Genomic DNA, 27,863 nt, shown 5'->3' with positions numbered 1-27,863 from the left:
TACTTGCAGAATTCCACCTTAAAAGTAATTGGATGTCTCTGTAGCTCAGAGAAGGTTTGCTAAGCAATGACACACTGCACTTGGATCTGAAAACATAACATCTGGAAGCCAAATGTTAGAGGCAATATAAAAGGGCCAGCCCAACAAACCAGAGGGGCACTTCTAAGCCAGGAACATCTTCAGGATGGACATTTTCCTTCTCTGTGTGTTCCTGCCTCTGGTGACTGTGGCATGGGGCCAGTACAGTGACTATTACTATGGTCCCTATAATTATGGAGATAACGATGAGTGGGTCAATGTGTACCGGCAAGGTTTCAACTTTCAGTGCCCACATGGGCAGGTGATTGTGGCCATCAGAAGCGTCTTCAGCAAGAAGGAAGGCTCTGACAGACTGTGGAACTATGCCTGCATGCCAGCATCCCAGAGCCTTGGCGAGCCGACAGAATGCTGGTGGGAAGAGATCAACAGGGCAGGAACCGAATGGTAGGATAACCCCAATCATCCCTGGAGGGCACAGCCCTGATAACCCCTGTGGAATGCGGGTCCTAATGCTCTGGTCACAGCAATGCAAATGTATATGAATGCCATGATAACCAGCAAGCTTCACTGCCTTAAGACTCTTTAATCACAATGCATGGGAGCTGATCAGCATCACATTTGTCTTCTCTGTAGCAATTTCTTGCTGGAGGGTGTCAGTGTCCTTCCTCAGCTGTGGTTTGGTGTTGCTATTGTTTCAATGATAAGGAAAATGAGGCAAGCACCTAGAGGTGAGGAGAGTATAAAGCCCCTCTTGAAAAGTCACATTGAATCAGTGACTAAACTGGGAAACAAACTGCAAAACTCCTCACTCCATCCTCACACTCTTATCACTAGAAAAAATAATCTCTGTATTGCACTGGCTTTTTGCTTTGTGTTTTTGTTGCTAAGCTTTTTGGCTTAGGCACAAACAAATGCTGTTTTATAGTTGTGCTGTCATTACAGGAGCCAAAAATCCACACTAACAAGCGATGATGGTGGCATATATATCTGCATGGTGATAGCAAAAGTTCATGTTAATTCCCTAATACCATCAGTTTTCTTAGCTAAATGTTACATTTTCCATCAACCTTGGAGGCAAAGGTGATCACGTTATGTGGAGACAATAATTTCTGGAAATATGTATAGATTTCATATTTGGGCAGAATACCCAGTATTTAATTATTTTCTGGGTTTTTTTAACGAAATGGGAAACACAGTTTTGGACAACCCTGGTATGTTCTTTGGACAGAATGAAATGTATGCAGGAATAAGTATTTTCAAATACTTGAAATGGTTTTGTACCAGAAATTGCAATGTGATTTTTTGAATTTTGTTATATGGGAATAAGTTAGCAATGAAATGTGAAGTTTCTGCTTTTTAAATGATTCAAAATTTTGTTCTGAATTATTCATACTCTTTCATTTACCACGTGACACATGCCTATGGCTGATGCAATTGCTAAGGGAAAAAACTATTGACCCTATGTTTAATTTTGGAATAAGAATTGAAAAAAAGGGGGAGAGCTGCAAAACAGGCAGAAAGAACACATTGTGATAATCCAGGATGACGTCTTCATTTTTTATACATTGATGCAATTTCTATTTATTGCATAATAATTTTGAATTAGGCATTTATTTTTGTTCAAAATAAACTTATTCACTTTCTAAAAATCCCTGGCAGCAATTGCTCAAGTTCACTTCTCCCAAACACGATACTGTATAAGTCTATACAGAACATTTTCTTCTGCTCTGTAACTATTCATCACCGTGCTCTATATGCTTAGCGTGACTACAACCACAGTATATTATTTGAATCTTTTTTCCTTCACCTCTTAAAAAATCTTTTCACTTTGTCCTCTTTGGTGCCTTTTTTCCTATAGCAACCCCTTTTTTTTCTCCAAATGTATTTCTTTTTCAACCTCTCTTTATCTCCATTTCTCTCCCTTTACTAGCTTTTGGAGTTATTCTAGTATTTCTTCACTAGCTCACCTTTCCAGACCAATATCCTTACACCTCTCTCCTTCTTCCCTTCCCTTCCCTTCCCTTCCCTTCCCTTCCCTTCCCTTCCCTTCCCTTCCCTTCCCTTCCCTTCCCTTCCCTTCCCTTCCCTTCCCTTCCCTTCCCTTCCCTTCCCTTCATCATTTTGCAAAGGTGAATTTGTGCTACTAGTTACTTGGGCCATTTCCATAAATCCTAGCTAGCTGTGCCCGGTTAGATTCTGTAGTTTTCACTTTTCCACCCCCAGGGCTGAGCTAGTTGTACCTACAGTGCTTCATGGAGAGAGGCTTGCAGTACACAAGAACATCTCTGGTCATGCCAACACTGCTGCCCAAGAGCCCAGCAGTCTCATCCCAGACTGGAGTGAAAGTGTAGGCCAGTGTAACCACAAATTAATGTGATGGCACAGATATATCCTGGGGAACCTTTGAGAATCCTGCCCTTTCTCTGGGCATTCTTACTTCTCATAAATGCCCCTCTTCTCTCTCTCTTCCTCATCTACCTCAGTGCTATTTGGAGCCATCCCCAATTCCAAAAAGATTCACCCAATAATCAAATGGGACCACAAATATGAGTCACCATCTGTACCCATAGCTCCTGTTTGGCCAGTTCTCTTCCTTGCTGATCTCCCAGCAAACCAATCTGTTGGTAAGCAATACATCATTCTCTTATCATCTGACACAGCACTCAGCTGAACTTGCTAGTTCATTTTCCCATCCTTGTAGGATGGATTCAAATATTCCCTCTTCAGCTCTGTCTCACAGAGTATTTTGTCTCACCTTGCACACCACATCCAGGGATATTCAATTGCTTGTACCACCAGTAACTACAAGTCTGCCAAGTTTTTGCTAAATTTTGCAGAATCAATTAGGTCAGAAAAGACTAGAAATCATTGAGTCCAGCCTCTGACCAAACACCACCAAGTCAACTGAGTGCCATGTCTGGTCTGTCCTTAAACACTTCTAGCGATAGGGATGGTGAATTCCACCACCTGTCCAAGCTGTGGGCTGCCAGCTTTTCCAGGTGTATGCTATAGGACCCAGTGTCAAAGGCTGCTACTCTGCTGCAATTGAGACTTTTTATTCTTTTCCCTACCTTCACTGAGCAATGAGAACAAGCTTGCTGAATCTTTTGTAAAATCCCTTTTACTTAATAATGGGTAGTAGCTATGCCATTCCCTCATCCACACACCTTCATCCATGCTTCTGCTTTCAGGCTGAACATGTCTCCATTCTTCCAGTTCTCCTCTGGAGGTTTCATTTTCCAACACTCCTAAGCAAGCACTGATCATACCTACAGCTCTTCTCTGAATTCCCTCTGGTTTCTCAGCCAGAACCCTAGTCAGAAAATCTAGACTGGCAGAAACACACACATAAAAAAATAACCTTTGACATATTATGCTTATGGCATTTGAAATTTCAAATGGTGATTTTCAAATTACCATTCCTGACTGCTGAGCAGCTGCACAATAGAGACAAACTCAAGAGAGGTTTCTTTAGAAAAGACAATAAACAAAGACAAGCTTAAGAGATAAAATGAAGAGGGAATATAAAAGAGAGAAGAAAGAGTCTCCAACTCATTATTTTCTTTGGCCTTCAGTATTTGGGACAAAATGACAGAAATGGATGGGGGGACCATAGGGATAGGAGAGTTGGGAGCAAAAGGAGACCACTGGCAATGCTTCCTGGTAAATTTACTTCCCACTAACACTAGGGATTATACAGATTTAGACAATCAAACCATATAACTTTGAATCTTTCGGATATGAAAAAAATATTCAACAGAAAGAGGACAATGACACGGATCCACATTAGGCATCTAATGCCTAATAATGCTTAGTTTAGGACCTTTGCCTCCTTCCAGGGTCAATGGAGAGTACTCTAAAAACTGCTCTCTGGGGCAACCCATCTCTTTCACAAGCAGACTCATGAAGACCAGTCCCTTCTGACCACTACCTAGAATTACCTAGTGGCATTTCAGAATATATCTAACTATGGTGCATCACTGCCTAAATGCATCCCTGAAGTTAATCATATATGTCCATATAGTTCTGAAGAGGTTATGTGCATTTGTGCTTTGCTGAAAGGACATAAGAAGTTTGTGAAACTGTTACAAGACTTGAAGGGGAAATTGTGGCAATAGATTGGATCAGATGATCAGGAATGCCTTCTCAGACTCGTTAATCTGTGAATATTTTTAAAGTTAAGTACATGTGCAAAGACTCTGTTGAATCTGTTTCAACACCTTAATCCTTCAGAGTAAGGTTAACTATCTGCTAACCAAGATGATATTCAAAAGAGAGAGAGCGACTAGGAGCAAGAACAAGTTCCTGGATAATTTGGAAATACTCCTGTCTGGAATGGGGAAAAGTCTCCAGAGCATGCCCTGATTCTGCAGTCTGTCTACTGCAGAAGTCCTCGAGTCCTTCTACTCCTTCTAATTTTTATGCTGCAGCTTCTCAAAGAATCCTATCTTTTCAGGGAACACAAATTTTATGTTAGCTCCATTTATACTGTAGAATTTTTGACCTTGTTTAAATATTTCACCACCTGAGGTCTGAATGATTGAAGGTGAGTGCAGTGAGACTGTTCTTCACTGCTTTGTTGAATACTACAGCTGTGTCTATAGACAAGTCTCTGAACAAGGGTTTTAAGAAAAGTTATTTTTCTTGCCTGAAAACTATCATACCAAAAGACAGGGTTCACACAAACAAAGGAACAAAAGCTTGCAAGTGAAGACAAGCAACTCTTCCCTCCAGTAAAATAAGTTTGGTTTACACCACATGATACAGATGAAACCATGCCATATCCTAAATAAACTCCCAGTTAGCTGTAAAGGAAAATGGAGAAGCATTTCTAGCCAAGAGCTATTTAATCCATGTTTATTGCCTCTTTTCCTTGTTTAGACTTCTGAGAAAGTGTTTAGATGGGACTCAGAAAAAACAGATAGCTGGATTCTCCCTCCCCACTCCCACTCTCTCCCTCTTTTGCCCACAAACTAGGTGCAAAGACAGACTACTGAGCAAAGGATCCTCCTGTTCAGGCTCTGGCAGCACACCTTGGTATATCAGTAGGAACTATTTTTGTTCCCAATCTCTTACCAATCCCAAATTTCAGATCTGAGGCTGTATTACCCAAACCCAATAATCCAGCTGCTCTCACAAATGTTCCCATTTGTGCTATCTACACAAACAAGTTAATTTTCTTCAGAGCTCTAAGTTTATGTGAAAGGACTAGTGCTACAAGACCATTTAGCACAGCTGCAATGGACTGAGTCCAGTGGGAGCATCTGAGGAGAAGAGGAATGTTTCTGTAGAAAGGGAGGTTTCATCAGCTACTGTCAAGAAGAAATCACCAGGGTGAAAAGGGCCTTGCCTTCTCTTGGTCAGGGAGAAAAAAGTAAGTCATAAATGCCCCCTAAATGAAAGAAAATGCTGCTGAAGATATTACAGAGGTTGCCTTTGACATGTGGAAGTCATAACAACATGTCTCAGCACCTCACAACAGACAGGGAAGACTCCTTGTAGAATTGGCTTTTGGAGACTGCCATGGCCTAATCAAACCCATAAAAGTTGTTCCCTCTGTCTGGGTGCCAGAGTTGCAAGTGCCCTGAGCCTGCCCTCAGCCTCTTATGTCTGCCCATTTATCTGTAACAGACTGACCATTGAATTAGCTCTCATCACACAATTAATCTGATTGCACAGAGGGAGGACACTCCACAAAGATTACTCAGGAGAGCAGTGTGGGGACCTCCCCTCCATAGGGACATGGAATGACACTCTCAGGTTACCTTGTTATCAGGAACAAATCACCTTCAATGCAGCCAGACACGGTGCCTACTGAGCTGTGTGTCAGCCTCTGCTCTAGAGAGCTTCAGGGAGCATGATCCCAGTCAGTGCAGCAGGAATTCAGTGCATTCTCTAGCAGCACCACTTCCTGCAGCTTTACTTGGGTTTCCCTGTGCAGATTTGTATTGAACAGGCTTCCACTTTGGGTTCTCAGCCTCAGGATGTACCTGAGGAACAGGGGGCCTCAGAGGGAGGTTTACCACACAGCACCAGCATCCAGCATTAGGTGGGGCACAGCACTCTGGGGCTTTGCTTAGCAAAGAGCAAAATTAAGGAGCAGGTGTAAGTCTAAAGTGTCACCAAAACTGATTCCATTGCTCAAAACAATTCTATTGTTGTAAACAATGTTTGTATTCAGTCTGGCAGACACCTGTTGAGCCAGTGAGGAACACGCTTGGCTGCCGAGGTTGTTACTGATGTTCGCAAATAATTTAACACAATTAAGTAGATCTATAGGGTGAAACAGTTCATGCACGGATCCAAAATTCACGTATGCCTTTTGGGTGTTTCACACCAGCTCTTGTTTGGTCTCACAGGTGAAAACTCACCAGTGAAGAACAAAAGCAGTTCTGACCTGAACTAAATCTGTAACATGGATGCATGCTTTCATTGCTTGCCATGACAGAGCTCAGCTATACAACACTCATTAACCAGTTCAGAAGAAGATTTGTCAGAGGTTTTTCACAGGAATCACAGCAGGCCAGGAAAGTCTCAGATACCATATCCCTGTTATACAGAACTCCTCCCAGAAAAAGGCTTTCTATGGAACACTGCTGTCATTTCCCACACCTGTACCCAAGGCAAGGGCAACTTCCCATCCAAGAGCACCTGATCTTCATCACCAATCTTCTCACTCCCTCCCTATCAGCCAGCTCACCTCCTCTTCTCCCAGTACCAGATCCAAAAGGCAACTCTTCACACTTGGCAACTTGAGCCAACTAGAAAAAGAAAACCTACCCACTGCCAAGTTTAATCCCACACAGTCCCAGCCAGTTTCTCACGTTCTTCTGCATTCACCTGTAAGAGGCATTTTCCTCTTTTCTTAGCAATGTCAGAATTTCAGGAGTGAGGAGAACCCAGTCACATTAACTCAGAATACTGAACTACCCTTTATAGTAAAAGTTCTAAAGAGTGGGTCTTGTGAAAAAAACATTTGATGTTTTGACTTGGCTATAAATCAAAGTTCCTGAATCACTAGTTTTTATTCACCCTACTTGCTTCAGGATTTGCTGTGACAAGAGTAGTGAATTCAACAGAGAGGGAAAAAATTCTGCCATGTTAGTGTTGTTTTCAGATAAGTGCATAGGGCAACTGACTGAAAAGGTGTGTGGGGAGGGGTTGTTTGTTTCCCTTGAAGAATTACTTTCTGCTTGTAGGAAAGTGGCCAGTTGGGAAAAGAAAAGAGAAGGAAATATTTAATATGAGCTCACAAATAAGCCCTCCAAGTTCTGAGAGTATCTCTTCATTTTTGAAGGAGTATCTGGATTTTACTTGAAAACTAGAAAGATTAAGGCAAAGGCATTATGTTTTCTCAAAGGCATTACATTATCTCAAAGCTAAAGAAAATAACTTCAACATCACTATTATCTTTAAACCCAAAACTCAGCTTGAATAAGAGATTACAGGACGTTGTGTATGAGACAGGAGCAAAGAGAGAGAATTGAACATGAGCTGTAAGGTGTATTTCAAATTTTACTTTGAATTACGTTAAAACAAAACTGCAATTTATTTATAAAACATTACTTATGCCCAGGTATACTTTCCATCTAAGAAACTAATTTTTAAGGCAACGCCAATTATCTTTCTTTTATCAAACTTATCATGAGAAGACAGAATCAGGATAAAAAATAACCACACCTTCCTACAATCTGGTACCCAAATATGAGTGCATGTAAATATATGAGTGTTATGCTAGCTAGGTTTGTTTCTCAATTCACTATAGAGAGGTGTCCATGAGCAACACCTCTTTCAAAATTAATCTTTCCATCACAACTGAACTATATTAGTAGAAAATAATGTGTCAAGAAAAGAAAAACTCTTGTAGGACAAAGGCAGTGGGAAAGAGGACAGGACTTCCCAGACTGAATGTGAGCAGGTGGGAAGAGAAAAGAAGGAAGAACCTCCCTCAGAGACAAGTATAAGCAGGAATATCAGACACTGATCTGATCAGTGGGGATGGGAAGTTGCAGGGCAGTGTTGAGCTTCTGAGTGGAAATGCAAAGGAAATGGAGAAACAAAGTGCTCCCAACATTGCACCCTATGCAAAAGAGCTAGAAAATCTCCCAGGGGCACAAGACTTGGGCAGTACAAATGCAGATAACTCGGAAGGGTGAGAGATGGAAGATGAGACACAGGTTTATTGCTATTTTACACAGTTTAATGATCATCTTGCAAGAGGTACAACCAATCCCTATACTGCAGTGTATCAAGCGCTCTTCCATCAGGATAACACCAATCATCTGCAGCTATCCAATATGTTTACACAGAGTCTTAGCCATATGTTCCTATGGCCCATGAGCCAAAAATCAGAAAAACTTCCTATCAAAGCCCTGCTGATATCCTCTGAGTGAAAGCCAGACTGCCATATTTGGTGTGATACCATGACAACTCAGAGTCCCCATCACGACTGAATTCTGATGGTCCTTGAAAGAGTCTCACAGAGCACAACAAGTACTGTGGCCCCAACAGCATGGGAGATACAGGGACACAAACAAAAGTAAATACTCTTGTCTGAACTACAGAATGCAGGGGAAGAGACAGAGAAGAAACCCTTGGGTTCAAAAGTGGACACTAAAAACTAGGCGGGGAAATTCATCACTGCACTGGTCAAAATTGATGAGTTTTTCAGCTTTTGCATACTTCAGCCTCACACTGTCTTTGCATGCACTAAAACCCCTGTGCACAAGTGAATGACTTTCCAAACACCAAACTCTTCTAGATGACATGTTTTCCCTTCTGGGAACTTCAGGTCTTTAAAATAAATAATGAGGTCATTGAATGAAACTAAGGGAGATTTTTGGTATTTGTTATACAGTTACTTCTGAAAGTGTCTTTCAGATAGATCACTGTAATTGATTTTATGAAATCTTAGAGAAAGTTTGCTGCAGGTTTTCCTTGATGAGAGAAAAAGAAAGAAAAGGAAAAGAGATGGAAGAAATGGCATTCCTATAATTTGCACGATAGAGAAACAGTGAGGCCAGGAAGGTGCTTGAGAGAATGAGCACTTGATAGCTGAACCGTGACCTGTCTGTTTTCATGAGCTCCTTGTCTTTAGTCTCCAAGAAACAAGTTATTCAAACTGATTACCACTTGAATTACATTGGGGTAATTGTTGTAGGGTGTGCAGACAGAAGCATGCATGCTTTGAGACCTTGTCTCTTCTACCTGGAGGCAGTGATTCACACTTATTACCAAGCACACAAAAAGCATGGAGCAGCAGATTTTTCTTTTGAAAATCCAGTCATAAAATGTATGTGACTCTTAAAATTCATAACATCTGAAACACAGTTTTCCTTATGTGATTGCTGTCAAATAATGATTTCATCATAGCCTAAATGTTTTTAATAAAGAATTCCTTCTCCTAGAGACACATAGTTGTGAAAGGAAACAAAGGAGTTAATGAACTTCTTTTATAAAATATCTTCTCAAGCACTTTTTTTTTTTGTGGTAGAGAAGTAGTTGAAAAGGTTAGTTCAATAAAGCTCAAATCCTCAAATACCAATAGTCATAGACAAAAATATTAATGGTCTATTTTGAAGTCAGTCTTATGATTTGTAAACAGTTGAGAAAAATAACAACACCAGAACAATCTTCTTTCCTGGTTAGCATATTAGAATGTTTAAATACTTTAGCCTGATTAAATAGTTTTGAGTACAACATAAATGTTAGGACATGGTTAACTACTGCTGCTTTCTTATAGAAAATAGTTACTCTATACACAGCAAGTGGAAACTGCTTCTCAGCACAAAGTCAAACCCTCAACTTGCACTCTATATCAAAAATATTAATGCTGTTTTGAGAAATGCTTGAAACTATCAAGGCATCTAATACCATGTTTTCCTTGTGTGTTCTCCTCTTTCCCCTCATTATTAGGTATCAAACCTGCTCAAACAATGGGCTGGTGGCTGGTTTCCAGAGTCAGTATTTTCCATCCGTGCTGGACCGTGAATGGCAGTTTTACTGCTGCCGCTACAGCCGGAGGTGCCCGTATTCCTGCTGGTGAGTTCAAGTAGAGACCAAACCTGTGATCCTCTTTCCCCCAACAGTCCCTGTGAATGCCTTAGGCTGCTTGACCTGTCAGAAACCTTGTCTGAAAAGGAGTTAACTGTGCTTTATGGAGCAAAGCATGTTATTTCCAGTCTGCTAGAGGATTCTTAAGGATCCAAGGCTAAGGGAAAGAGTAAGGGCTTAGTTAGACTGAACAGCACAACGCAGTAGCTGGCCCTCAAAGAACAGCTCTGGGGATCAACATCAGCCTAGCTGTGCTGGAAAACATGACAGAAGTCTCCAAAGTGGAATGACATTTTCCCACTATAAATCCAGCACATTTGCTAGAGTAGAAGCATCTCTGTGCTACACATTTGTGCCACAATGACTCACAAAAGTGAACTTTTCCCACTCACCTCAGAAAAAATATTGGTAGTGCATACAACTGTGCTTTCTCTCTCAAAACTGTTTAATGATCAAAGTCAAAATTAACTACTGGTCATAAACCCAAAAGAAAAATGTGGTCTCATCTTAGCAGAGTATCACAACTAGTGCTGGCAACTTAATGGAGACTGTGCAAAAATGAGCTGTGCATCCCAAGCTTCCCAGTTTCTCTAAAACACATCACAGCTGTGGTTTCTCTAAATTAAAACCAAAGACAGGAGAAGATCGTGTAGAGGCAGCTTGTATTTCTCCTGTCCATTCTGTTCAAGAGAAGTCATGATTTTATGCTCCAGGGTTACATTCAGCTTAAATTTAGCTATTTTCAGTGATACAAAGAATAACCTGCCTACATTTAAGACCAAAAAAAAAAAGCAGAGGGAGAAAAAAGTAAACCTGTGCTTGAATCCTTTTTTCCAGACCTCAGCTTTGAAGGAGGCTTCCCATTGAGATGCATACAAACTCTTTATGTGCCTGTTGGTCTTACTTGGCTGGCTGGCTATTGGCCAAACACAACAACACTGCCTTGCTTTTCATCCTTCAGTCTCCTTGCAACCAGGAGGAAAATAAATGTTTTTGTTATCATTATTTTTAATGCCATTAAATTACAGGAACTCTGTAACAAAGTCTTTGAACATTCTTCTGAACATTCCTCTGCCTCCTTTCCAGCAGACATTGCCTATGGATGTTCCCTACCTGGAGATTTATTTACATACCTGCCCAGGCTCTTCCCTCTGAGGGAAACTCACGCAGACTTTTAAGCAGTTCTTCCAATCTCTTGTACTCCTCTAATATTGCATATATTGCATATTGCATACCTTTTCAGAGAGACAACAGAAATCTCTGAATTGGTTTTTTTTTTTTTTTTTTTTTTTTTTTTTTTTTTTTTTTGTTATTGTTGACAAATCTGCTTCCCTCAGATGTTGTCTTGACAACTGGGAACAGCTTTGTCTCTGCTTTGCAAGTTGGCATTCAGAGTAAGGCAAATCCTAATGTAAATGTTTGGTGTTACTAGAGTCTTTCATTTTCATCTCAGCTGCATACAGACTCCTGTATTGCCCTTCTATTTCCAGCAGTGCCAACGCTCCATTTTTGTGCTTGGGAAAGAGATCCTTATGTAGTTCACCTGCAGTTCCATGCAGAAAAGGCAGCATTTCAAAAGCAGGTGAAGCGTTTTTCCCTCTAAGTAGGGTAGAATTCCCATGTACTCACATTCTTCTGGGAGGGTAGTGCTGTAAAACTGGTAGAAAGCTATGTCACCTGGCTTGTGAAAAGTTTCTGGTGCATAGTTTGTGATTATGGGTTCATTAAAAAAAACATTCTGCCTTTAAAGTTAGCAAGGTGTATGTATATAAGCTCTCTCCACATAAAGTTACCCAAATTAGGATGTTAGGGTCTGGATGTACAGACAACTAGATGGGTTAAAATAAAAGAGTTTAACAGGCTCAGAGGGCAGTGGTTAAAGGGTGATAACCTGCCTGGGTGCCTGTCCTGCTTAATATCTCTAGCAATGAGGAGGAGGCAACAAGAGCACGTGCTGGACAAGTTTACATGTACTGGGGGGTGCAGCTGACATGCTTGAGGGCAGGACTGCCAGTTCAGTGGGATGTAAAGAAAATTACTTCTTCTATGAGGACAGATTGCCCATTGAGGCTTTCAAGACTAAACCAAATAAAAGCTGAGAAGCCTGGTCTGATCTTGTGGTTGACCCTGTTTGGAGCACAGGGCTGTCTCAGAGACTTTTTGAAGTCCTTTTCCACCAGAGTTATCCTGGGATCCCACACAGGAGGACTTTTTTACTGGAGGACCCACACCATGCAGATAAAATCTCTCCTCCATATCAGTAGTCTCTTTTCTATCATCTGCTAGGAATGGTTTCTTTTCTGGTTTACTCTCTTTCCCTGCCTAGACAGTATAGTAGTACTCTGGGCAGTGCTGGTTGTTATGGTAACACATAAACAACATGAACTTCACTGGGGTAGTGTGAAACCCCATGCTTTGGACTCACTTTTACTAATGAAGTCACAGATGTGACTTGTCTGAGTTGCTAAATTTCAGTGTACAGAAACCAAACTTCCCATCCCCTAAGCTCAGCTCTCACTCACAACATAACTTTCATTGGCATTTCCAAGCTGTTGTCACAAGACCTTGTTCACACATCATGCTTCTGGTCTGTATCTTGCACTGGTTAACATGCACTTGACAGAAAAAATGTGCCTTCCAAACAAACTGCAAAGTAGTTCTGGGCTACCATGAGTAAGACCTCACATTGTATATGCATGTAAGAAAAAACAAAAAAGTGTGTGTGTAGTGTATCATAATTTATTGAAGTTTCTGCCCCAAATGATAATAGTATTTGCTCTGTTCCAGGAACTCGTTGTAAATAAAGTAATTGTGGAGAATTGGCAATCAACATGCTGCTGGCTCCTATTTTTTGTTTGGAGAGGCTTATTTTCATGCAAAGGCTTCTATTAGTATATGACTATGTGGAAAAGTAGTACCAGGAAAGTGTGCAATGATGGTGGTACTTTGTGGATCATCCATTACACAGGAAAATCCATATTCAAAGAAAATCCACACTGCAGAATTTCTCAGCAGCCTTGATTTTTAATATCCTTAAGTATCCTTAATGTATCCTAATATCTTTAGTATCTAATATCTTTAATATCTTTAATAATATCTAATCTCTTTAATATAATCTTTAATATATAATCTTTAATAATATAATCTTTAATAATATCTAATATCTTTAATATCTAATAATCCTAATATCTTTAGTATCCTTAATGTATCCTTAAGTATGAAACCAGATGTGGACAGAAATGCATTTTTAAGAAAACTGACAATATTGAGGTGTGACAAAACTCTGTTTCAAATTAGCTCTCACCTTGGGTGTTTGATTCCTTCCTCTTCCAGTTGTCTCCACACAGGCCCCTCCAGTACATATAAAAGCAGTAAACCAGCTGACCCTTATGTATGGTTTCTCTTGTTTCTTCTGCTTCAGGACTATATTCCTCCTGAAGTGAGATGACCTTACAATGAATAAAGACAGATTTTTCTTATGTGCATGAGCCATGCAACTGATTTGTTAGAATTTGCCCTGGTTTTTACACCTAGAATATCCCAGTGTTTTTTGAAAACTTCTAGTATTTGTTGGAATACTAGTTTATAACACCATCGTGTTGACTGAAACCAACATTTTGATTTCACTTTGCTTAATAAAATGACTGAAGTCAAATACATGCAGAAGGAGTTTATTTTTTAACATTTATATCCTTACTCCGTGAACCCTCTAGTTCTGTTTCACAGTGCATCCTCCCACCATTAATTCCCAGTTTTCTTCTGCAGTAAGCTCATATTGAAAATAAATTTACTAATCTTTTCCAGTCTCATAGTTTTGCACTTGCCTTGTAAATTTTTTTACAGGTACTTAGTTTCATTCTTCATCATGCCAAGACTTGTCATGGATTCTGCACATTTTTAACATACTGAAAATAATTAACATTGCTCACAGGAGGCAGAAAAGCTCTCTTTACCTGGCTAGGGAATGCTACCACAGTAAAATAAACTGTGTGCTGATTTGCACCATAAAGGAAGCAAATCTATCACACATACCGAGACAGTGTCACTAAGTGCTCCCATTAGAGCTCGGATTTTTCTCTTTGCCAGGAAATGAAAGCTTGACTCCATACTCTGAAAAGCAAACACGTGTCACAGAGCAGCCCCAAGTCTTCAGACTGTTTATGACTGTTTCCCTTCTCGAAACAACGAGCAGTTTAAATGCCAGAAGGTCTGTCTGGAGCTGTGGCTGCTCTCTGTCGTGGTGACACTGTCCAGGCAACAATTACAGTTCCCAAGAGTTATGGGGTTTAAAGTACTTATTTGTTTTTCTGACTCAACCTGCCACACAAGACATATTGAAAATGATGTGATCCTCTGCAGGTTTCTCTGAGATAACCAGTAGCAGAGGTACAAATCCAAGAGGTGAACTCACAATAGATGTCGTGGAAACATGCAGTTCTGGACAACCCAATTCTCCTCCCCTCTTTTTCCATTTTTTAAAGGTATTTAACTGTTGGGGGAGGTTGATTTTTTATTTTTTTAAATATTACCCATCAAATACAACCTTGCAGTTCAATCTGCAGGACCATCTTCCAGAGACATTTTAGGAGAAACACATTTGATCTGACATGGGAAATCTGGCCAAGTTATTTTGGACATTTTTCTTGAGGAACAGGCACAGGTTGCCTTGAGCTCTCTGCTGCTGCTTGTACCTGCATTGCACGAGCTTGTGCAGGTCTGGAAGAACAGTGCTCCCACTGTGCTGCCCTCCAGCTTCATGGCTTCTCAGCCCTGGGAGGGCTTGTGGCTTTCAGTGCAATGCAGCGAGAACACCCCAGTAGTGATGTGTCTGTGTGAATCTATGGGCTCAGAGCCTGGAGCCTGAGCTCAATCCCAAAACACATGACATGTCCACACAGGAGAACTTCTCATCTCTACAGGAGCTCCAGGATATCTCGAGTTCCCTGGGAGCTTGGCAACCTGGGATCTATACTCAGAGCAGTTGCTGGAATTTCTGTAGACAGCTTACTAAGACCTTCTTTGGCTATTCAGCACAGGATGCATTTTAAAAAGCAGATGACCTCTGTCTTCCAGCTGGAGGAAGAGTTGAAATTGACTAAAGAGGCATATGCTTCCCATGTTCATTGAATGTAACTTGCAGGCTTTTGACACTTGAAAAAATTTCTCCTTTAGGAAAGACATACTCTTGAAGCACTTGTAAACAACATCTGAAAGTAAGGCCATAAAGTCAGGAGTGTCAGGGGACACTCCTTGTCCTCAAATGTCAGAAAGTTAATGTCAAAGCTTATGTCTACCTCTTGAAATGGAATAGCTCTTTCTTTTGGTTGTGGCGTTGCTAGAGGAAGAGTTCAGCCACAAAGAGGGAAATGAAGGTTAAAGAGAAGCCATTCATCTTGTTAGCACTGTAATTGCGCAAGAAGTGAACAGCCTAAGATATTCCAAAACCATGTACTTATGATCAGAGAATAAATATATTCCATATTGGAGCCAGAAACTGTTCTAACACTAACTATCTCTCATATTTTAAAAGACTCATTTCTTTTGTCTGCTTGGCATCTGAAAGCAAGGCATACCCACAGTTCTCATTTATTTCTTTAATCAGCAGGCTGTACATATTAAGGCCATCGGTGTGACTTGATCTTCTTATTGGCAAATAATGGACTCATGATAACTATTTCTGAAGTCAATTGTTAGAAGAGTGCCACAGATCACTGTAGATTAGTACAAAACCTTCTTCTCAGTCCTAAATGAGTAGCTCTGTGTTTTCTATTAATCTCTACCATAGCAATTCTTCACCATGGAAAATAAACAACACAGTTGTTTTCAGATTAAAATAAAAACAACAGTAACCCTGGTAAAGATTTAATGCCTTTTTTTCAATACATATCCTACCCTGAGCAAGATTTATAGGATTATAGTGAATTAGAAAAATGTGTGGATGGTTGGAGCAATGTAAACCACTGAAAAGATAAACCATTCCACATCAACTCTATCCTAGCTAAAAATGCCATTATGAAAATACCTTTTTCTGTCAACTTTTTCTGCTGTCTCACACACAGGCCAAACTACTTACACCCCTTATCACAAGATTTCCTTTTCCAGTCCTTAACACAGAATTACCTTCTCTCTCCTCTTTCGACAATGCCACTGGTGCTTCAAGTCTCTTTTGCCCAAACATCTTACACCTGGTGCTATCCAGAAGTAGATTTGAAAAACTGAACCAGAGTTTCTGTTTTCTGTATTTTCTTGCCAACACATCATACAGACTGAAAAGTCTACCACTTGTTAAAGGTCTCACATTACTCTTTTCTCACCTACAAGTCCTTCCCCAAACTTCACACCTGTGTGTGTATCTGGGTTTAACAAACAATTCCACTAAAGGCACCCTGCTGGCCCCTGCCCCTCAGCGTTTGTTTGGCACCAAATTACTCAGTGCCTAGAGCCCACAGCTGCTATAACACACATCTTCTCACAGCTGCTTTGCCAGCCTCTTTCCTAAGGTCCCCTGTCACCTACCCCCTCAGGCACCACATACACCCTGGCTTGGTTATACAACACCCCAAACAGCAGCAGCAACCTTGGGCACTTGGCAATTCCCAGGCTTCTCACTGCTTCCCTAGCCCAATTCTCTTTGCTATGAGTTCAATGCCAGAAGTGCTTACAGGGCACAGGTGGATGGCTTTTCCCACCTGAAAAGCCCCTGGGCAGGCAAATCCTCACTAACTAGGGCAAGAAGTGTCTCACACTCGTTTCGTGACTCCTCTCGGGTACAAACCATACATTGCCACACGTGGCTTACAAATGCTACCATGTTTGTAAATAAATTATATGTCTGTAGGGCCATGGTAGGCAGCTCAGAACTTGATATGCACTTTGTATTCATTAGTGACTAAAACATTTAACATTTTCAGTTAAGTATTTGATAATAAGGGTACAGACCAAGCTACAACAAAACCTGAGGGAACCACTGTCCTGTGCCAGGCAGATCCCTTTGGGAAGACCCTCAATGGCTGTCTTAAATGACCTTTCTCCCCTTCATGATGAGAAAACCACATACGGACTATCCCTACACATTAAACAATAGGGCATCTCTAGGGCAGACATATTTTGTGTGAATTACCCTCAGGATTCAAAAATGAAGATAATAGAAAGGGAATGGGACACACCACAGAGCCCTGCTACATGGATGATCAATTGCATTTCCTTCTAAAGGACGCAGTGCAACCCAGACAACTTTGAAATGCAGAGGCTTAGGGGAACAGTTTCAGAAATGAGTACAGCAGTAATCAAAGATAAATTAATTAGACAGACCACACAGACTCATGTGAACTTGAACACTACTGTCATAGCACTATTTATAATTTTTCTCTCCAGAACAAAAGGAACCAGTAGGCATCTGCCTATGAAACAAGACAAACTTCAGAGCAGCTCAAGTCCCCAAATAATTTATTTTTAGTAATTGCGTAGATTTGCTTTTTGAACACTTCTTAGTGGAGGAGCCTTAAGAAGATGCATGGTAACATGGAGAACTTAATACAGAGGGAGGGGAAGATGACAGCAGCCAGAAAGAAAAGAGAGGGAAGCTAAATGAAGTCTCCCACTGCACTTCAGAATAACACTGCATGCCTCTGCTAATGGTCTGTGAGATCATAGCAATTCAGAGTTTTGTCATCAGATTTACTTTTCAGCTGAGAGGCCCATGAAAGAAGTTCAAAGAACTGACTCTCAGTTCTGAGTAGAGAAAAAAGCAGCTTTTTAACCTTCTGTTGTGCACAGTCTCATGTGCCCAGCACATACTGCTGGTCAAGATTACAGAACATTTTCCTTGCTGAATGCCAAACAGATGTTCTGAAACACATTTGGTAGAACATACAGAAACACGTCTTAGTGGTTTCTCATCATAATAGTTAAGCAAAGTGTCAAAACCTGGAGTTGATGGGAAAGTAGCAAAATTAAATGCCATTCCATAGCTGTTCTTCATTTTAAAAACCCTCTATGACCCTGGATTTTCTGAAGATGCACTATCAGACACTCAGGCTTCAAATTAGTAAACTAGATATGGAGGCTCTCCTCTGGCTGAGTGGGCAGCGTTCATGGTTTCTTCTCTTTCTCCTAGTCTGCAGCATCTGGCTGCATGACTTGTGAAATACTGCTGTTATTTCTTACCAATGGCAGAGAACCACAAGGGCTTTGCACATCCATGTGTCCTTGGTCAGAACTCAGAGAACAGACGCTGTGACCAGGCCTGACTTTCTGCATCCCAAACACACTCTGGGATGGGTTTCCTTGTACTATAAATCAGAATCTGTGTGATGATTTTCACGGCCAAAGGAAAGGAAGTATGAGAAAAAGATATATTCAAAGAAGTTGACTGATTAGACTTGAGGCTATTATAAGGTCATACTTGAGTTTCATATGCAGACACATTTTTCATTTGTCAAGGAAAAATTATTTGTTAGGAATGATGTTCTAACTGAATGATCTTTCACATTCAAAAGCTGAATATGACATGGAAAGCAACCTATTAGACCAGGGTACCTCAGTTTTCAGGTAAACTTTCCACTTCTGAGTTCTCCAACAGTTACAGGTTTGGACCCCAAAAGCACCCAAAGCACCTCATAAAAACTCAAGCCCATCCCAAAAACTATATTCCTAGTGAGTAAAATATTTAAGCCTGTGCTTAGACTCCACTGATTTAACAAAATGTAAACATGCATGAGTGCTGGCTGGAATGTGCTTCAATCACCTTCAAGCATCATTCAAGTACTGCTGCTGGGCTGGATTAAGTCAGGAAAAGGTTGCCAGGATTTCTGTAAATGTGTCTTAACCCTCTTAGTCTCCACAGGAGTTGGGCTGTTTATTTCCTCGGGTTCAGCTTCTCCCTTACAGGGGACCTGATACTTCTCTTTGCTGTTTCAGAGTGAAGCTGACAACTCCAGTAGCAACTCCCATGTAAAATGGTATAATACAAGGAGTGCCAGGTTTCCATTCAGACTACAAATACAATGTTGACAGACAGTACTGGTCAAGCTTCCCTTCCTGAGTCTGCTCATTATCTGTAAAATGAATTACAGTATTACTTGCTTATTTCACAGGGAAGCAGCAATCATAATTTGGTTAATAATTGAAGAAGCACTTTGAGGTTCTCAGATAAAATAACACTACACACCACTGTCCAGGCCCATATTTTTACATTATAAATTAGGCAGAAAGAGGAAACAATAAAGAGTAATGGATTAATTGTTACATGTACTTAATACATTTCATAAATGGATAAATGCTTAGAGTCGTTTGACTTGGCAACATTTACTGCAGTCTACGGCCCCAAACCTAAGAGATTCACAAGAGGAAATTTACTGGAGCAAATCCCTGCATTAAAGATATAAGTAGCAGACAAGTTTTATCTTCTTGTTCAGATTGCTTTTATCCCAGAGCTGCAGATGTATATACACACATTCCAGTACTGCACTTTGCTCTTAACTGTTCTAAAGTTGCTGAATTTTATTCAAATAGCTACCTGAATTAGTTGCATAGAGGAGAAAGGCAGTCTCATGAGACTGTATCTTGTAGTGCTGTTAAGAAACAAGAACTTTCAAAGAGGCAGGAGAAATCTACTAATTAAGTTGTAGTCATTCAACTGGACTCTTCTATAAAATGGCGAATTATATAATCTTTTTCCTTAATGTAAAGGTTAACAACAGAATATCCAGGACACTATGGAGAAGATATGGACATGATGATGTACACCTACGACTATTACATCCGTGGGGCAACCACAACTTTCTCTGCTGTGCACAGGTTTGCTTTTCATCTGTTTCATTAGAAATTTTAAAAATTCTGCCTTTTATATTTCCTCCAACAGTGTGTGGCTACACACCATCTGCTGTGGTACTCAGCATCACGCTAGTAATTCTGAGGAGCAAAGTTCACAGTACATATAATTCATTGTCCAGAGTGGTGTTTCAGGAGCCGGCCATGCTAATGGGGATCATTTGACAGCTGCATCCGAGCAGCGGTAGGTTGGGCTGAATCTGACCTTCATCAAGTGCAACAGATCTTCAGTACACTTTCTCACCTACCTCTAGTTGGAGCATATTTCATTGAGCTCAGTAAAAACACCCTGTGCCTTCAGGGAATGAGGGACCTATTTTGGTCCACTTTTCTTTGCAGAGAAGCAGGGAATCTGCCAGCATGCAAAGTTAAGACCATACAAACTGTGATGTGAATGCTTTAAACTGCCCAATTTATTTCAGCACAATTCTAACAGATTCAAGCCACTCCAGGAATTCAGGCAGTGCCAAGCACCTTGATCCCTTTCCAGAAAATGAGTTAACTACATTTTCTTGATCAGTCCTGGTCATTTCTAGGCATTTGCTAGTCCTCTTGGGAGAGGCCCTATGGCTAGTGAAGTTGTAGTCATGCAAATGGATTCACAATTTTTCTGTTCAGTTAAAAAGGAATGTTCCTCCCTTTTTACTATGCACAACTGCAAAGTTTTAAACTTTGGGTTTAACATAAATCCCACACTGTTGTCTGCCTTGGGCTACAGAGATCGTAATAGAGCAGGTTTAAGAAGAGTGTAAGCAGCTACTGAAACATGATTGTGGGAGAGGGATCTTGATTCTTTTAAGCTGCCCTCTAATACATCAATCATGAGCTATTTCTTTGCTGATGTCTTTTATTAAGCACTTCAGTCCAGTATATTAAAGCATTTGTTATCAAGCAAAACACAGACAGCAAGGCAAAGTGTGCTGCACTGCTCTGCCAACACGGGCTACACGAGAAGGGGGAGTGAAGAGAGAAGTGGGAGCTTAAAGACATCAATATTTCAAGCTGTCTCTAATAACACTCAAAGCAGCCAAAGTGCTTTTGTCACTGTAACACTCTCAGCTTGCCAAAGTTCACCATAGGGATCCCTCAACCTAAAGGTTACCTAAAATAAAGAGGCTTTTCCAGGAGTGACAACACATTTTAAGACTGCTGCAGGTCCATAACTGTAATTTCCTGGCTAAAATACATTATCCTGTTTATTACCAAATGGAAGCCATGTCTGCAAATTCTTATTACAAGAGGAAGAATAACTTTCATAGATACTTGACTCAAGGGTATCTATTTATCTCTTTAGATAAAGAAATTACAAGGTCATAAGGGACAGCCCCATTCCGGGCTTTTCATCTTAAATATTTCCCAGTGATGTCCTTAATCCTTGTTCCTCACGGCTGTGGTAGAGAGTAGGGGAAATAATGCAGACAGTGCATTCCCCTGCAGCTGGATTCCAGACTCCATCGCATGTTGACCAGGGTAGAGTCTGGAATCACAAGGACAAGCCTGGCAAACAAAACAGCCAATGTAGCCTATGACTCTGAGCACATTGCTGTCTCTGACTGCTGAAGAAAGCCTTCAGAATAGGGTGCCAGTGGGGCAACGGCTCAGGAGCAAAGGCAGCATCATGGGAATGTACACTGGGAGTACAGGTCCTCACAGGACCACAGTGCCTGGAAGAGGAAGAAGCCACCAGCACACCTTTGTCCTATCTCTGCTCTGGTGGCAGTCATACACCTGCAATAGTAGCAGGTTGAAACTACAGAGAAAATAGTTTGTGAATTGCAAACTAGAAAAGTTTTCTGCACCAATGAACTTTCTGGTCCTCAGCTTCCAGAACAACCAGAAACAATTTGTGTTGCCAAGAGAATGAAGTGAAAAAAAATCTTGTTACACCAGTTCAGAATTCATATTCAGGCTGTAACACTCCTCCTGAGCAGGATGAATCACAAAAGTCAGCAAATTTGTCATTCTTAATGATTATTTGCAGCTCATGAAGCAGAATAGGAGCAGGAAAAATTCTTCTGAGTCTCAGCCTGCCTGGAGCATGCACATTTCCACTTGTTTTTGTGAACATTTTTTAATTCCTCTTCATTTTCAAGCACATTAAACTTGTGTCCCTACTATTTTGTTCATATGGACAATGTTCTTGAGCTAGCAAGAGGCAAGAAAAAGCCTTTGAAGGTATTTCAGTTTAAGCTTTCCCACTTCAAACAGGTAGGTATTTTTAGACTTCTTCAATAAACTTGCAGAAATCATATCTTTCCTTCCTACTTCCTAAGACATTGCATCAGTGAGGCCACTGTTGATACAAGGATATTTGAGACAGCTTCTGGTAAAGGACATAGAAAGTTTAGAATGATGCTATCCTCAGCAACACTTCTGTAATCACTGTGAGTTTCCATGCCTGTGTATCAGGAATGAATGAAAGAGTTATTGTTGATTATCAAGGATTTTAACTGCTTGTTTGGGGAAAACAGACTTTGGAACTGATTACTATTTACTTTTTCCAGTCTCATTTTAAATAGGTCAAAAGGAGAAAACAACTGTCTATAAAGCAAGACAAAAGCAGCTGGAAAGAATTAGCAATGATGACCTAAGGATGACCTAAGGACATAAATAAGGGAATATTTGCACGGAAGGGCAGTATCTATATCAGACAGACTGACACAGTCAAATTTCAGAGAAGGACATGGGCGATCTGAAGCAGGCTGTAAACAACTAAAACTGCCCCCATACACATGCACATTGCAAACACTTGGCAAAATAGCTTCCAAAATTAAACCCACAAACCAAACAACATAATACCTTCAGCCTGAGCTCTGAAATGTGCCAAGTGATGATGGTATGGCTTTCTGGTGGAGCATTGTTAGGTGGCTGTGATCTGGTTGGATCGATCTCCTGAGTCCAGAGAGCACCACTGGAACACTTAGAAATCAACCTGCAGCAAGTACCTTGGACAGGGAGGTGGGAATTACCAGGTGTTCTTGGTAAGAGCCACAGCTTGTCCTTCCCTATGTAGTATAAAAATAGCACATGCAGACTGTCATAAGCTCGTTTCTTTTACAAAACTGTTCTTTGCTCCATTTGTTTGGGTCATCTGGATAGCCAGTTATTTCTTAACTGCTCAGATATCATCACTGAAAAATAAATTGACAGCCAGATACCCCAACAGTAAAGTACGTTTGAAATGCCCAGACAAACTGGACATCCACCAAGCTCAGCTGAGCTAAATTATAGGGTATTTAAGGTCCATAATATGTTTCATATGACTGAGGAAAGAGGATTTTGTCAAACTCAATATGAATAGGAATTCACAGAATTTTTAAACTGAATTGGAAACAGATTATTCAACAATATTTGGAGATAAAAGAAATTTCCCTATACATCAAAAATTCAAATCTGACAGCACATGACAGCTGGAAAGCAAAAGTGACAGTTCAATATTGATTCCCAAAGCCAAGGAAAATGCATTAATTTAGCAACTGGGAGGGGATGACACCTACAAACTGGTGTTAAAGATCTGCAAAGGCAAGTTCAGATATATTCTAGTGTATGCCTCATAAGGCAATTCCTGATGGCATCTGCATCCCCATTGGTAAACTTGTAAGATCTACAAATTGAAACATGCTGATAACTACTGAATTAAGCACACAGCAGCAATAGTGCAAAGTAATTGCCTGCATCCTGAGAAGCTGGGCATATATGCTTGAGTTCAAACACAAGTAACAGGGGAAAAAAGGTAATATGCCATAAATGTATCAACCATGTACACATATGCTAGTGTCTGCAAGTCCAAGCTGAAATGACAGCTTCAGAAATAATTCTGTTCCAGTATTTTAAAGCATGTTATTAATTCAGGTGACTAAAATACAATTCTTTTAAAGAGCTTGACTTTTAATTTCACAATGTCCTATTTTAGAAAAACTACTTGACCTAAGATTTTGAGCTAAAAGTCTCTCTAACAATGGGTGCCCTCTTAGCAGACCTTAACTTGGACCAATATAATCCTGTTTTCCACAAAGGGGTCCTCTTTATTTTTTATCTCTCTTGGTAACTTAGTGACCAAAAGAGTAATAACTGTCTTTGAAGAGCATGCACATAGACCAAATAAGGGATTCTTAAAATAAACCTAAATATGAATCTTGCATTTCATTAACCCTTGGTAACAGTTTTACAAGAAAATTACAATTTAAAACGTCTAGGAAAGATCTAAAGAAAACCAAAGCCAAGCACTATATAACTGTTATATCATACTTGCTGATGAGTATGACACAGACCCAGTTCCAAATGACACTCAGGATAAACTTGTAGCTTAGCAGCACAGTAAATTTCCAATTAAAAAACCTTAGTTAATGAAAGCTGCAATGAGACATTTTATACCTACAGGGTAGGTTCAAAATGTATACCTACAGGGCTTAAGAGTCAAATTAGTCTTATTCCAGGACAGAATCACCCAGTCAATGACACCATGTAAGCACAATTAATACCAAAATCTGGGCTCAGAGGTCTCAGCACACTCCCAAGAGGCAGCAGTTTGGTACCAGTTTGGTGCAGGTGTCTTTAAATGCAAGCTCCTATTAAATCACCCATTACCAGCATTACCCATCCCATGCCTCAGCTTTAGGACATCACTATTAGCAGAATTCAAGCTTTCAGAAACCTCTTGGAGGACAACCCATTATCAATATAAATGACAACTGCCATCTGCAAGGACTGTAGTTCAGATCTAAATTCAAGTCAGCCAGTATCAAGCAGCCAAAATTCAACATTCCCTTCACAGCAGGACAGTATTTGATCCTCTGATCTCGTGCCTATTTGTCAAAGGAAAATTTAATGCACAATAAGCTAAGGAGGAAATTAAATCTGTCACCTGTTGTGGCTATTGGACACTAAGTCACCGGCCTCCACTGTTGAATCCCACTGCATCAGTCAGCCTTCCTACTAACAATTCTTAGTGTTCCTATCGCTCTCTTGAGAGAGAATACCAATCATGGACTAAGAGCATAAACTCTCCTTACATTCATAAATGTTAGTCTTCTTCACATGTGACTTGACCAAGGATGAGAAGTGAATTTCATTTCTCTCACTGCTGATTCTTTCAGATCTTTGTTAAAGGACACTAACTGTAATGCCTAGTAGTGAAAGACATTAAAAAAAAAAAAAAAAAAAGAAAGAAAGTGAAATTTGCTGTATGGATAACACCCCTCTTAGACATAGCTTGCAAATCACCCAAGTACTTTTCACTTTTTACACATTACTGAATAATATATGACATGACAATAACTTTTGACAGAATTATCCTTTTCCTCTTGGTCACTGATTAAAAGTCAATTCAGGACTGATCACCATCAGGATTCATTGTCTTCAGAGATTACTTATTCAGAGAGCTGATTTTCTTATCTTGTAAAGGAGTGTGAGGGAATTGTAACTACCACATATATTTAATGTTCTTTTGGCTCTTGAAAACACAGTGTACTCAGATGAAAGTCAGTTAATGGCAGACAGATGTTTTTGTTGCCACAGTACCTGGTATAAAGTTACTCTTATTTGTTCTGGCTCACTAACACCTCTCTCTTGTCTCTCTTTCATGCAGGGATCGTCAGTGGAAATTTATTGTCTGCAGGATGACAGACTATGACTGCCCATTTCAAAATGTTTAAAAAGATTGAGTGTACTCCACTTGGAAAGCCTGGGGACAGACAGGGTGGGATGAAATTAGTGATTACAGGAGAAGATCGATTAGGCTCACAAAAACATACCAAGACTTATCAGCTCTCTGCTGAAGACATAATTCTTTCTCTCTGGAGCTAATACATAAATTGCCTACCCACATGCTTGCAACAGTGAAGTCAGAGGATTCTTTCAAGCTGCACTGACAGTTGTATCCCCCAATTAAATTTGCTTATGACATACATGTTTATGATACACAAATGTATGGCATATACACACAGTTACCTTTCTTATACATACATATAGCCATTCTAAACATGTACACCTTCCTTTCACACAGCAGCTCTATATACATGGCTTTCCAGCACCATAGCCACTCCAAATGAGGTGGAAACATATTATACACTTCCCAGCATATCCTAGACTTTCCTGTCTTCTACTTCATACTTGGAACCAATCCAGTGACCCCCTACCAGCTTCTCAGAGCTGGAAGTGTGCAGAAAACATAACTGGGAGGTGTCTGATGGGCTGTACCTGGCATTACCTATTACAGCCCTCAGCATAACCCCACTGCAACAAAGGTATGCCCACATGGGAGAATTCTGGATATTTACAACAGGAAGACATCAATATCTGATAAAAATGAGAGTAGATCTACCAATAAAAACAGAAGACAAACCCAGCTTTACTGAGAGTCTCTTTTATATTGTCTTAAAAATCTCTGATGACAAAACTAACCACGAACTCTGCTCTGGGCAAACCCAGGAGTAGGTCAGGCCATTCACTCTCAGTAAATATGGATATCACATTCTTCAGGAGTCTGAATTTCAGGTGGATTTGGTTTCCACTATGCATGCCTGTACAATATCCATCTTTCCTTGGTGATACTTTCTTGGCTTAGAATAGACAAAGTTAGCGACCTAGGAGACTTTAGTTCCTCCAGTTTGCAGATCCTATAAAATATAAATTGACCATGTTTCAACACTGCACAGCATTTGTGCAGCTGCAGTCCAACAAGAAAGACTATTGATCTGTTTCAGAAAGATCTGAGGTAGGATTTTCACTCTTGAACAAGCCAGAATTTAGGGTTCAGTTTCTTAGTTGATGAATTTAATAGTGAGCTTAGCAGTGGCTTTGGTGTTGCTGGCTCAAGGGCCATGATTGATGACTTTTGCCAATTTAAGGCTGCAAAGCTCCATAGGAAACAGTGGTGTCTGCCAGTGAGTTGCCATATTTCAAGCATTTTTAGCATGTTTAGAAGCATACCCTCTTGTCCAATAAAGGAATGATAGGTTTTGCTTTGCTGTAGCCTTGTCCTTTATTGATTTTACTTACACCAGCTTATTAATTTGCACACAAACAAATCCTCTGTCACTCTCAGAGACCATAAAGGTGATTAGGGAGTTCTGTGAGAGCCAGTTGTTGAGATATGTAGATAACAGTGAGAAAGAAAATTTGATAAGCTTAGGGAAGCTGCAGAAGCTTGATCACTAACTCTGATAGACAGGCAAAGGAAGCCAAAGAACTCCAAACAGTAGAGTACCAGAAGAGAAGGCACTCATGCCAGGGAATCAGTGGAAAAGGCTGTGCACTAAAATTAGGCACAGGAGGATCATCACTGAGAATACCTGCTCTAGACAGAAACCCATCTCCCACACAACTTTATCTTGACTACTTAGGTTGCTCTTCATTCTGTGTGCACACCATGGGCTTATGGAGGTCTCTGAGGGGACAGTACTTAAGCTGGACCCATCTTAAGCTGGTTTAAATTTACAGAGCCACAGGAAAGAGCAGTTCTGCTCTCTTGTCCTGGAGCTGCAGTGTCATATTGTCCTATATCATAGAATCATTAAGGTTGGAAAAGACCTCCAAGATCATTGAGACCAACATGTGAAGGAATGCCATCGTGAGAACAACACCACAGCACTAAGTGCCATGTCCAGTCATCTTGTGAACATGCCCAGGGATGATGCCTCCACCATCTCTCTGGGCAGCCCATTCCAATGTCTAATCACTCTTTCAGTGAAAAAAGTCTTGCTGATGTCCAGCCTAAACCTTCCTTGGCACAGCTCAAGGATACTTCCTCTTGTCCTTGTCTCTGGTTGTGTGGGAGAAGAGCCTGACCTTCACCTTGCTACATTCTCCTTTCAGGTAGTTGTGGAGTGATAAGGTCACTCTTGTGCCTCCTCTTCTCCCAGGCTGAACAACTTCAACTCTCTCAGCTGCTCCTCACAGGACTTGTGCTCCAGACCCTTCACCAGCTCCGTTGCTCTTCT

At 40.5% G+C, this 27,863-nt stretch overlaps 1 protein-coding gene and 1 long non-coding RNA gene across 12 annotated transcripts in view; one reads left to right on the top strand and one right to left on the bottom strand.

Moving 5' to 3' along the window:
- Window positions 1-27,863, bottom strand: part of LOC137468859 (uncharacterized) — a 153,031-nt gene that overhangs the window by 97,586 nt on the left and 27,582 nt on the right. For 10 of the 11 annotated variants that reach the window (XR_010996215.1, XR_010996219.1, XR_010996217.1 and 7 more), the window contains one exon: window positions 13,397-13,526. This is a non-coding gene — a long non-coding RNA (uncharacterized lncRNA). Of the gene's footprint in view, window positions 1-13,396; window positions 13,527-26,131; window positions 26,221-27,863 lie in introns of all 11 variants that reach the window. The other variant, XR_010996213.1, reaches the window with a different exon arrangement.
- Window positions 81-26,891, top strand: DPT (dermatopontin). The gene is made up of 4 exons (XM_068181017.1): window positions 81-483; window positions 9,955-10,080; window positions 19,783-19,890; window positions 25,511-26,891. The coding sequence occupies exons 1-4, from the start codon at window positions 185-187 to the stop codon at window positions 25,575-25,577; spliced, it is 600 nt and encodes a 199-aa protein (XP_068037118.1). The 5' UTR covers window positions 81-184; the 3' UTR covers window positions 25,578-26,891.

Source organism: Anomalospiza imberbis, chromosome 2 (assembly GCF_031753505.1).
Source record: "Anomalospiza imberbis isolate Cuckoo-Finch-1a 21T00152 chromosome 2, ASM3175350v1, whole genome shotgun sequence".
NCBI lineage: Eukaryota > Metazoa > Chordata > Aves > Passeriformes > Viduidae > Anomalospiza > Anomalospiza imberbis.
This window is presented reverse-complemented; position numbering and strand designations above follow the sequence as displayed.

Coding starts and splice junctions, on each gene's coding strand:
- DPT (XM_068181017.1), top strand. CDS start 185: ATGGACATTTTCCTTCTCTGTGTGTTCCTGCCTCTGGTGACTGTGGCA. Junction 484..9,954: donor AACAGGGCAGGAACCGAATG/GTAGGATAACCC, acceptor CCTCATTATTAG/GTATCAAACCTGCTCAAACA. Junction 19,891..25,510: donor ACTTTCTCTGCTGTGCACAG/GTTTGCTTTTCA, acceptor TCTTTCATGCAG/GGATCGTCAGTGGAAATTTA.